At 41.8% G+C, this 12,700-nt stretch overlaps 1 protein-coding gene across 4 annotated transcripts in view; it reads left to right on the top strand.

Annotated features, from left to right (window-relative positions):
• ADAD1 (adenosine deaminase domain containing 1) overlaps positions 1 to 12,700 on the top strand; it is a 220,649-nt gene that overhangs the window by 42,228 nt on the left and 165,721 nt on the right. For 3 of the 4 annotated variants that reach the window (XM_075849715.1, XM_075849714.1, XM_075849717.1), the window contains exon 3: positions 2,892 to 3,080. The exons of the other annotated variant lie outside the window; for it this stretch is intronic. In XM_075849715.1, coding sequence (XP_075705830.1) covers positions 2,892 to 3,080 — 189 coding nt within the window. The remainder of the gene's footprint in view (positions 1 to 2,891; positions 3,081 to 12,700) is intronic. 4 annotated transcript variants of the gene reach the window in all.

Raw genomic sequence — 12,700 nt, 5'->3', positions numbered from 1 at the left:
CCGGTCGCAAGTGCGACTGCTGCGACCCCTATAGCTACGCCTGAGCGCAGGTCTGGTGCCCCCTCCCTGTCCCCTCTTCCCCCTGTCCACAGTACTGTAACCGGGAGTAGAAGGCAGGGAGGAAAATGAAAGCTTTGCTACTGTCCGGTGTATGGTATGTGAGAGGGGCTTCCATAGCAGAAGTGCAGGTCTAGCGAGGGAGCCGCCGCTAGACCTGCGCTTCTGCTACTGAAGCGTTTCTCACACATACTATATTACGGACAGCAGCAGAGCTTTCATTCCGCTCCCTGCTCTCTGCTGCTGCTGGTTACTCTATAGAGAACTGTATAGTACATAGAGGCAGAGAGACCTTCCTGACGTCACGATGGGGGTGTGCACGTCTGACGTCAGGATGGGGCCGTCCACCCGTGCACACAGGCAGCAGAGTCCGTACACCGATACATTCAAACGGTGTATGGATTTCTGCTAGCAACAGCAGAAATACAAGAAATAAAATGTAGTAACAAAGTGTCAGTGGCCATTTAAAACACATATAGCACAAAAAGGAGCCCAAATTAATTAAGTCTATTACAAAATATATTTATATTACACATGCTGCTAGAAAATAAAAAGTTGATCGAACGTTTAGTTACGCTTTAAAGGCTATGTACACCTATTTATTTATTTTTTAAAACTGTTGATCAGTGTGTTTTTTCGAACTTTCTAAGTGCTTATATTCAAAATTTTTAGTTTTTTACTGATGAAGATAGAGCTGCTTTGTATCCTGTATACATAGCAGTTGTATCTAGCAACCAAATATGCAACTCAGCTCTCTACTCACTGATATCTCAACAAGGAGATGAACAACCGGAGCATGTAAAAAAGAGGTGAAATCCTCAACACCACAAAAAATTATAGTTTTTTTTACCGCTAAGACGGTTGTAGATGTAAAGTCTGAAGTGTCCATCAAGGGTTTGACCTTCCCCTCAGCTAGCATGCAGAAAGAACGATCCAAATTTCCACTGGTGTGTATATCTCACTGGTACTTGTGGTTCTACACAGAAATGAAACTGCAGAAATGCAACTGCTTGCTGTGTATATCCTCATACTTGATGTTCTAAATCTCCAACAAGGGAGAAAAAGGAGATAGTGCACTACCTTTTGGAAACGACAAATTCCACGAGTTTATTCCATACTTACAAAAATAGATATAGATAAAAGCATATGCCCCAGAGGAAGCCAGAAGGGCGAAACCCAGGGTCGGGTTGCATTATTTGGCGTATTACAAGAGCTTATCTTATGCTTTTATCTATATCTATTTTTGTAAGTATGGAATAAGCTCGTGGAATTTGTAGTTTCCAAAAGGTAGTGCACTATCCTTTTTCTCCCTTGTTGGAGATTTAGAACATCAAGTACGAGGATATACACAGCAAGCAGTTGCATTTCTGCAGTTTCATTTCTGTATGGAACCATAAGTACCAGCGAGATATACACACCAGTGGAAATTTGGATCGTTCTTTCTGCATGCTAGCTGGGGGAAGGTCAAACCCTTGATGGACACTTCAGGCTTTACATCTACAACCGTCTGAGCGGTAAAAAAACTATAGTTGTATCTAGCGCTGAAACCCGTATCCATCAGGTCAGCGGCACTGACTGGTTCCGTGTCAGACGGAGACACGCAGGATCCACCTGTTATTGATCACATCTAAGTTATGAAATTAGATGTGATCAGTAACACCTTGTTCCTGTGTGTGTCAAAGACTTGCAGGACCCACTGACACTGAACCCGTTAGGCTGGGTTCACACAACCTATTTTCAGACGTAAACGAGGCGTATTATGCCTCGTTTTACGTCTGAAAATAGGGCTACAATACGTCGGCAAACATCTGCCCATTCATTTGAATGGGTTTGCCGACATACTGTGCCGACGACCTGTCATTTATGCGTCGTCGTTTGACAGCTGTCAAACGACGACGCGTAAAATGACTACCTCGGCAAAGAAATGCAGGACACTTCTTTGCAACGTAATTTGAGCCGTTCTTCATTGAAGTCAATGAAGCACAGCTCAAGATTTACGAGCGTTAAAGACGCCTCGCATAATGCGAGGAGGAGCTTTTACGTCCGAAACGACGCAGCTGTTTTCTCCTGAAAACAGTCTGTCTTTTCAGACGTAAAAGACAGTTCACGTGTGCACATACCCTTAGTCTCGCTGACCTGACGGATACAGGTTTCAGCTCTAGAATACAGGAAAAGTTGCTCTGTATACAGGATGCAAAGCAGCTGTATCTTCAATGTAATTTTTTTTTAATAAAATGTATTTAGAAAGTTGCACAAAACACACTGATAGTCATTTTTATTAAAAAACAAAACCTGACTTCAAAGGTGTACAAAGCTTTTAAGAGGAATAGCTAGATGCTTGCTAATTGGTTTGCGTCCGACCGCTGGGACCTTTCACTTGTAGGTGCTCCTTTCTAAATTTTTTCAAATATTGCAGCCTTCCATCCAGTTTTAAACATTAACAGTATGAGCCTTGTGTTGTATTGTTTTCCAGATTAATATCTTTTGCCACTAAATGATTAGCGTATGCCGCAGTATATATATTTTTTTACAGTACCGTAATTCATTAGGCATAAACTCCAAGACATTTTTCACCACTTTCATGCTAGGAAGCTTCATATTCCAAAGACATCTTGGCACGTTTGCAATGGAAAAGATAATTTTAGATTTCTATATGTGTAACTTGAAAGATTCAAGCTATGCTGTTGTCTGATGTCTATATTGTATGTTTCTTCTCTGACAAGCCTGTTGTAGGGATGCAAGTTCAGAGCTCAGTAAAATGTGCCCTCTCCTATATCAAAACTAGCCTTTCTCTACTCCTGTGCCCTCTCACACTGTAAGAACTCTTTCTCTAGGTATCTTTCCGGAACCATTTTTGACTAAGAGAATTCTACCTCCATCAACATCGTCATTGGTACCTAAAAAAGTGCCAAAAGAGTTTATTATGAAGTATAAACGTGGCGATTTGAATCCAGTTTCTGCTTTACACCAGTTTGTTCAAATGCAGTGTATGGAACTTGAGATGAAAGAGACCGTAACTACAGGTAAGGATACATTGCAAGTGTATATAATCTTTTTTTCATTTGTTACATTGGGGAACACAGACCGGGGGTATATGCTTTTTCCACTAGGTGGCTTGACAGTTAGAATTCAAAAAGTATAGCCCTATCTACAATAGGGTTGTCACGATACCAGAATTTGGACTTCGATACCGATACTTTGTGTAGTATTGAGATTAGATACCAAAACGATACTTTGCAAACATTAATAATAAAAAAAAGTTCTTCCATATTTTGGTGTGAGGAAGTTTGAACCTCTATGTGCCACCCTTTAATAGTTATTAACCCCATCATGTTTCTCACAGTCATAATGGGCAACTTTGTGTTAATGTGTGAGGAACACGATGGGGTTAATTACTATTAATGTGAGACACATGGAGGTTAAAAATTCATAACACCTCGTGCCCCACATTATTAAGTGAAAAAAAATGAGTGCTTTATTTTTTCTTTATAGCGTTCACATCATAAATGATGCTATAAATCTGTTGTGCAGGTTATTACGGCCGCAAAGATATGTGTATATTTTATGTAGTGAGACTTTTTATTTTAATGTTTATTGTAAAAATTGTGTTGTTTTTTTTATGTGCATGTATATGTGATATATATATATATATTATACTAGTCCTTCTCCATGAATTAAAATATCAAAAAGTTAATTTACTTCAGTAATTCAATTCAAAAAGTGAAACTCATATATTATATAGATTCATTACACACAGAGTGATCTATTTCCAGCATTTTTTTTCTTTTAATGTTGATGATTATGGCTAACAGTTAATGAAAACCCAACATTTAGTGTCTCAGAAAATTAGAATATTATATAAGCCCAATTTCAAAAATGATTTTTAATACAGAAATGTTGGCCTACTGAATAGTATGTACAGTATATGCACTCAATACTTGGTCGGGGCTCCTTTTGCATGAATTACTGCATCAATGCGGCGTGGCATGGAGGCGATCAGCCTGTGGCACTGCTGAGGTGTTATCAATGCGGCGTGGCATGGAGGCGATCAGCCTGTGGCACTGCTGAGGTGTTATGGAAGCCCAGGTTGCTTTGATAGCGACATTCAGCTCGTCTGCATTGTTGGGTCTGGTGTCTCATCTTCCTCTTGACAATACACCATAGATTCTCTATGGGGTTTAGGTCAGGTGAGTTTGCCGGGCAATCAAGCGCAGTGATACTGTGGTTATTAAACCAGGTATTGGTACTTTTGGCAGTGAGGGCAGGTGCCAAGTCCTGCTGGAAAATGAAAAAAGCATGTCCATAAAGGAAGAGGGAAGCATGAAGTGCTCTAAAATTTCCTGGTAAACGGCTGCGTTGACTCAGGACTTAATATAACACAGTTTTGTTGGGCTAACTAGCTCTGTGGGTTGGGTTTCCCCCAGAGGGTCCAATCTTGGCAAGAGTTTAAATCGCAACTTTGTTTCTCTGTTGGGATTGGTTATCAGAAAGCACATAACTGCTGACATCCAAACACAGCATGTTGGGGGCATGGCTTAATACCCCCTTACTTTGTCCTCCACAGTCGGGCAGACACACCGTGGGACGCAGGACCTCCTGCTGACTCTTCCTAATGGGACAGCACGACACTACCTGAAATTGGGTAGGGCCAGACTTTAGCCCCCTCTTGGTCCTTCCCCTACTCTATCCTCTGAAGCAGACTTCTCTAAACTGGGGGCGATTAAATTCGCAGACCTTGGTAAATTAGCAGCCATTACCGGTTTTTGCTTTTTCTTAATGAGGCTCTGTCACCAGATTATAAGTGCCCTATCTCCCACTTAATCTGATCGGTGCTGTAATGTACATAACTGCAGTGGTTTTTATTTTGAAAAATGATAATTTATGAGCAATTTTAGATTTATGCTAATGACTTTCTTAATAGACAACTGGGCCTGGTTTTATTTTTTACTAACTGGGCATTGTACAGAGGAGTGTATTACGCTGACCAGTCAGTGACCAATCAGCGTCATACACTTCTCATTCTTCCAGCCCAGCTTCTTTCACTGCACAATCACTCTGTAAAAATGGGCTGGAACAATGAGAAGTGTATGGCGCTGATTGGTCACTGATTGGTCAGCCTCATACACTTCTCTTTACAACGCCCAGTTGGTAAAAAGTAAAAACACGCCCAGTTGTCTATTAAGAAACAAATTAGCATAAATCTAAAATTGCTCATAACTTGCTAAAAAATGATTGTTTTTCAAAATAAAAACCACTGCTGTTATCTACATTACAGCGCCAATCAGATTATTTAGGAGATAGGGCACTTATAATCTGTGACAGAGCCTCTTTAACCCCATAACGCTCCAGGACATACTATTATGTCATTGTAAGTGCATCGTTCGCGCTCCATGACATAATAGTATGTCATGGAGTAAACACGGCGCCGTTCGCGCGGGGCGCGTTTGATGAGCTGTGATAGCTGCTGTTTCCGACAGCAGGCTATCACAGCTCAATGTGCAGGGACCGATCGCGGTGGTCCCCGCAGATTAACCCCTCAGAAGCCGCGTTCAATAGCGATCGCGGCTTCTTAGGGGTTAATCCGCCATCGCCGACCTGCTACACGATAGCGGCCGGCGATGGTGACTATGGCAACCGGACACCAAACAATGGCGTCCGGCTATGCCATCGACGGAAGCCTAGTGGGTCCTGACAGAGTCAGGACCCACTATGCTTGCTGTCGGTGAGTAGCTGACAGTTCTAATACACTGCACTACGCATGTAGTGCAGTGTATTAGAATAGCGATTAGGGCCTCCTGCCCTCAAGTCCCCTAGTGGGACAAAGTAAAAAAGTTAAAAGTAAAAAAAAGTTGTGTAAAAATAAGAAAATAAAAGTTTTAAAAGTAAAAATCACCCCTTTTCCCTTATCAGTCTTTAATATTAAAATAAATAAACTATACATAATTGGTATCGCCACGTCCGTAACGGCCTGAACTACAAAATTATTTAGTTATTTATCCTGCGCGGTGAACGCCGTAAGAAAAAGAAATAATAAACAGTACCAGAATCACTATTTTTTGGTCACTTCACCGCCTAAAAAATGGAATAAAAAGAGATCAAAAAGTCGCATGTCCCTAAAAATGGTACTGATTGAAACTACAGTTCGTTACGCAAAAAATAAGTCCTCGCACGGCTTTCTTGAAGGAAAAATAAAAACGTTCTGGCGCTTAGAATAAGGTAACACAAAAAGTAAATGATTTATTACAAAAAGTATTTTATTGTGCAAACGCCATAAGACATAAAAAAAAACTATAAACATCTGGTATCGCCGTAATCGTATCGCCCCGCAGAATAAAGTGAATATGCCATTTATAGCGCACGGTGCACGCTGTAAAAAAAATAGAACAAAAAAACAAATTGTAGAATTGCTTTTTTTAGTCACCACGCCACATAAAAATAGAATAAAAACTGATCAAAAAGCCGCATGCACCCCAAGAAAACTACAATGGATTCCTCAAGGGGTCTAGTTTCCAAAATTTGGTCACTTTTGGGGGGTTTCCACTGTTTTGGCACCACAAGACCTCTTCAAACCGGACATGGTGCCTAATAAAAAGGAGGGCTCATAATCCACTAGGTGCTCCTTTGCTTCGGAGGCCGGTGCTTCAGTCCATTACCGCACTAGGGCCACATGTGGGATATTTCTCAAAACTGCAGAATCTGGGCAATACGTATTAAGTTGCATTTCTCTGGTAAAACCTTTTGTGTTATAAAAAAAATGGTATAAAGAGGATTTTCTGACAAAAAAAAAAGTAAATTTCACCTCTACTTTGCTCTAAATTTCTGTGAAACACCTAAAGGGTTCATAAACTTTCTAAATGCTGTTGTGAATACTTTGAGGGGTCTAGTTTCTAAAATGGGGTGTTTCATAGGGGTTTCTAATATATGGGCCCCTCAAAGCAACTTCAGAACTGAACTGTAACCTAAAAAAATAAATAAATTAGGCAATACTTAATTTCTTACATTATACTGATAATGAGCAGTGCCCACCCCGAGATGACCCCAGTTTTAACCGTTGGTATAAACTGAGACCCCTATTAGACCGTTTCGGTGCCCGGTTTTCCCAAGCATACACCACCGAGACGTGTATTTCTATTGATGAGTCCTTGGTACATTTTAAACGGAGACTTCAATTCTGCCAGTACCTGCCGAGTAAGAGGGCAAGGTATGGCGTGAAGATGTATAAGCTGTGCGAGAGTGCATCAGGCTATACCTACAAATTTAGGATATATGAAGGGAAGGACAGCAGTATTCAGCCCCCAGCACCACCTCTACCTGGATAATTTTTATATCAGCGTCCCGCTCTTCAACTGCCTCGCTTCCAGAAGTCCTGCGGCATGCGGCACGGCTAGAAGAAATCTGAGAGGCCTCCCTAAGACTCTGCAGGGCAAACACTCAGAAGGGGTGAAACCAGGGCACAATCTAGCAGCAACATATTGTGTGTCAAGTACAAGGACAAGAGAGATGTCACACCAGTACCCATGTACCAGTACAGAGACCCCCAAACCAGACTGCATCCTGGACTACAATAGGTACATGGGAGGGGTGGACTTGTCAGATCAAGTCCTGAAGCCCTACAGCGCCATGCGGTGTGGTATAAGAAGCTGGTCGTGCACATCATACCGAAAAGTTCCCCAAACTGGCAAGAAGGGAAAAAGTCAGAGGTGCAAAGTCTTCTATAGGAGGGGGATAAGGAAGGACACAATATATCAATGTGACACGTGTCCCGAAAAACTAAGGCTCTGTATGAAAGAGTGTTTTAAAATGTATCATACATCCCTTGAGTTTTAATCTACCCCAGTTTTACTTACCCTCATGCACTCTGCACATCTTATCCCCCTCATCTTTCCCTTCTGAGCCCTGCCGTGTGCCCAGGCAGCTGATAACAGCCACATTGAAGGTGTTGCCGTACCCGGGAGAACCCACATTACAGTTTATGGGGTGTATGTCTCCGGTCAAAATGTTCACTACACCTCTAGATGAATGCCTCAAGGGTGTAGTTTTTAAAATGGGGTCACTTCTTGGGGCTTTCAACTGTACTGGTACCTCAGGGGCTTCTACATACATGACTTCGCACCATGAAATCCCCAGTAGGCAAAATGGTGGTCCTTTCCAGCCCCCCCATGGGCCCAAACGGCAGTTTATCACCACAACTGGGATATTGCCGCACTCAGGACAAATTGGGCAACAAAATGGGGTATTTTATTCCTTGTGAAAATAAGACATTTTGATCCCAAACGACATCTCCTTGGAAAAAATTACATTTTTGTCAATTCACAGCCCATTTCAAATAAATTCTGTGAAACAACTATGGGGTCTAAATGGTCACAACACTCATAAATGAATTTCTTGAAGAGTGTAGTTTCCAAAATGGGGTCTTTTCTGGTGGGTTTCCATTGCGTTCATACCTCTGGGGCTCTGCAAATACCACATGGCACCCGAAAACCAATCCAGCAAATCTGGACTCCAAAGAACACACAGCGCTCCTTTCCTTCTGAGCTCTCCCATGGGCCCAAACGGCAGTTTCTCACCACAAATGGGGTATTACTGCACTCAGGAGAAATTGGGCAACAAAATGGAGTATTTTATTCCTTGTGAAAATAAGACATTTTGAGCCCAAACTACATCTTATTGGAAAAAATTACATTTTATTTAATTCACAGCCCAATTCAAATAAATTCTGTGTAGAAACTGTGGGGTCTAAATGGTCACAACACCCATAAATTAATTCCTTGAGGGGTGTAGTTTCCAAAATGGGGTCACTTCTGGTGGGTTTCCATTGCTTTGATACCTCTGGGGTTTTGCAAATGCGACATGGCACCGAAAACCAATCCAGCAGAATCTGCACTCCAAAGAACACACAGCGCTCCTTCCTTTCTGAGGCCTCCCATGGGCCCAAACGGCAGTTTATCGCCAGAAATGGGGTATTGCTGCATTCAGGAGAAATTGGGCAACAAAATGAGGTATTTTGTTCCCTGTGAAAATAAGAAATGTTGATGAAAAATTACATTTTATTGGAAAAAAATCATTTTTTTAATTTCACAGCCCAATTCAAATACGTGCTGAGTAAAAACCGTAGGGTCAAAATCGTAACAACAACCATAAATTAATTCCTTGAGGGGTGTAGTTTCCAAAATGGGGTCACGTTTGGGGGATTCCCACTGTTTTGGCACCTCAACACCTCTTCAAACCTGGCATGCTGCCTAAAATATATTCTAATAAAAAGAGGCCCCAAAATGCACTAGGTGCTTCTTTGGTTCTGGGGCTTGTGTTTTAGTCAAGGTGAACACTAGAGCCACATGTGGGACATTTCTAAAAACTGCAAAATCTGGGCAACACATATTTAGTAGCATTTCTCTGGTAAAACCTTCTGTGATACAGAAAGAAATTGAATAAAATTGAAATTCAGCAAGAAAAATGAAATTTGAAAATTTCACATCCACTTTGATTTAATTCCTGTGAAATGCATAAAGGGTTAAAAAAAACTTCTAAATGATGTTATGAATACTTTAAGGGGTCTAGTTTTTAAAATGGGGTGTTTTATGGGGGTTTCTAATATGTAGGCCCCTTAAAGCCACTTCAGAACTGAACCGGTACCTTAAAAAAAGGCTTTTGAAATTTTCTTAAAAATATGAGAAATTGCTGTTTATGTTCTAAGCCTTGTAACGTCCAAGAAAAATAAAAGAATGTTCAAAAAACGATGCCAATCTAAAGTAGACATATGGGAAATGTGAACTAGCAACTATTTTTGGTGGTATAACCATCTGTTTTACAAACAGATGCATTTAACCCCTTCCCGCTCCTTGACGTACTATTACGTCATGGCAGCTGTATCGTTCGCGCTCCATGCCGTAATAGTACGTCTCGGGAGTAACGGCCGTTTCGGCCGTCCTCCCGACACATACAGGAGCTGTGACGCTGCTGTCTTGTTCAGCAGCTGTCACAGCTCCTACAGCGGGGACCGATCGCTGTGTCCCCGCTGATTAACCCCTTAAAAGCCGCGTTCTATAGAGATCGCGGCTTTTTAGGGGTTAAGCTGCCATCGCCGGCCTGCTACGCGATAGCGGCCGGCGATGGTGACTATGGCAACCGGACACCAAACAATGGCGTCCGGCTATGCCATAGACGGAAGCCTAGTGGGTCCTGACAACGTCAGGACCCACTATGCTTGCTGTCAGTGAGTAGCTGACAGTTCTAATACACTGCACTACGCATGTAGTGCAGTGTATTAGAATAGCGATCAGGGCCTCCTGCCCTCATGTCCCCTAGTGGGACAAAGTAATAAAGTAAAAAAAAAGTTAAAAAAAGATGTGTAAAAATAAGAAAATAAAAGTTTTAAAAGTAATAAAAGTAAAAGTCCCACTTTTTCCCTTATCAGGCCTTTATTATTAATAAAAATATATAAACAAACAAATAAACTATACATAATTGGTATCGCCGCGTCCGTAACGGCCTGAACTACAAAATTATTTTGTTATTTATCCCGCACGGTGAACGCCGTAAAAAAAAATATTAATAAACCGTACCACAATCACAATTGTTTGGTCACTTCACCTCCCAAAAAATGGAATAAAAAGAGATCAAAAAGTCGCATGTACCTAAAAATGGTACTGATGGAAAATACAGTTCGTTACGCAAAAAATAAGTCCTCGCACGGCTTTATTGATTGAAAAATAAAAACGTTCTGGCTCTTAGAATAAGGTAACACAAAAAGTGAATGATTGTTTACAAAACGTATTTTATTGTGCAAACGCCATAAGACATAAAAAAAAACTATAAACATCTGGTATCGCCGTGATCGTATCGCCCCGCAGAATAAAGTTAATATATCATTTATAGCGCACGGTGAACGCTGTAAAAAAAAAAAGTATACAAAAACAATAGTAGAATTGCTGTTTATTAGTCACCACGCCACCTAAAAATGGAATAAAAACTGATCAAAAAGCCGCATGCACCCCATGAAAACTACAATGGATTCCTCAAGGGGTCTAGTTTCCAAATTGGGGTCACTTTTGGGGGGTTTCCAATGTTTTGGCACCACAAGACCTCTTCAAACCGGACATGGTGCCTAATAAAAAAGAGGGCTCAAAATCCGCTAGGTGCTCCTTTGCTTCGGTGGCCGGTGCTTCAGTCCATTACCGCACTAGGGCCACATGTGGGATATTTCTCAAAACTGCAGAATCTGGGCAATAAGTATTGAGTTGCGTTTCTCTGATAAATCCTTTTGTGTTATAAAAAAAAATGGTATAAAAAGAGTAAATGTCACCTCTACTTTGCTCTAAATTTCTGTGAAACACCTAAAGGGTTCATAAACTTTCTAAATGCTGTTGTGAATACTTTGAGGGGTCTAGTTTCTAAAATGGGGTGTTTGATAGGGGTTTCTAATATATGGGCCCCTCAAAGCAACTTCAGAAATTAACTGGAACCTAAAAAAATAAATAAATGAGGCAATACTTCGCTTCTTACATTATACTGATAATGAGCCGTGCCCACTCCGAGATGACCCCAGTTTTGACCGTTTGTATAAACGGAGACCCCTATTAGACCGTTCCAGTGCCCGGTTTTCCCAAGCATACACCCCCGAGAAGTGTTTTTCGATTGATGAGTCCCTGGTACATTTTAAAGGGAGGGTTCAATTCCGCCAGTACCTGCCAGGTAAGAGGGCAAGGTATGGCGTGAAGATGTATAAGCTGCGAGAGTGCATCAGGGTATACCTACAGATTTAGGATATATGAAGGAAAGGCCACCCCCAAACCAGACTGCATCCTGGACTACAATAGGTACATGGGAGGGATGGACTTGTCAAATCAAGTCCTGAAGCCCTACAGCGCCATGCGGTGAGGTATAAGAAGCTGGCCGGGCACATCATACAGATGGCTTTGTACAATGCGTATGTGCTACGTCGATGTGCAGGCCAGAGGGGAACTTTCCTGGAATTTCAAGATCTAATCTTTAGGGACCAGGAAGGGGGGGCGCATCGTACCAGGGCAACACTTTCCAGGAGAAGGTCCCCAAACCGGTGGAAAGGGAAAGAGTCAAAAGAGGTGCAGAGTCTGCTATAAGAGGGGGATAAGGAAGAACACAATATACCAATGTGACACGTGTCCCGAAAAACCAGGGCTCTGTATAAAAGATTGTTTTAAAATGTATCATACATCCCTTGATTTTCAATTTACCCTGATGCACTCCGCACAGCTTACCCCCCTCATCTTTCCCTTCTGAGCCCTGCCGTATGCCCAGGCAGCTGATAACAGCCACATGTAGGGTATTGTCGTACCCAGGAGAACCCACATTACAATTTAAGGGGTGTATATCTCCGGTGGCGCATGCTGGGCACACTATATTGGACACTGAAATGGCATATACATATATAAAATTGCAAATCTCACACTGCACCATCTGCTGCGCATTATCTTTTACACAGTACCTGTGGGGTCAAAATGCTCACTACACCTCTAGATGAATGTCTTAAGGGGTGTAGTTTTTAAAATGGGGTCACTTCTCGGGGGTTTCAACTGTACTGGTACCTCAGGGGCTTCTGCACACATGACTTAGCACCAGAAAAGCTCCAGTAGGCCAAATGGTGGTCCTTTCCTTCTGAGCCCTC

Source organism: Rhinoderma darwinii, chromosome 1 (assembly GCF_050947455.1).
Source record: "Rhinoderma darwinii isolate aRhiDar2 chromosome 1, aRhiDar2.hap1, whole genome shotgun sequence".
Lineage (NCBI taxonomy): Eukaryota > Metazoa > Chordata > Amphibia > Anura > Rhinodermatidae > Rhinoderma > Rhinoderma darwinii.
The sequence above is the reverse complement of the archived record's forward strand: the minus strand, read 5'-3'. Positions and strand labels throughout refer to the sequence as shown.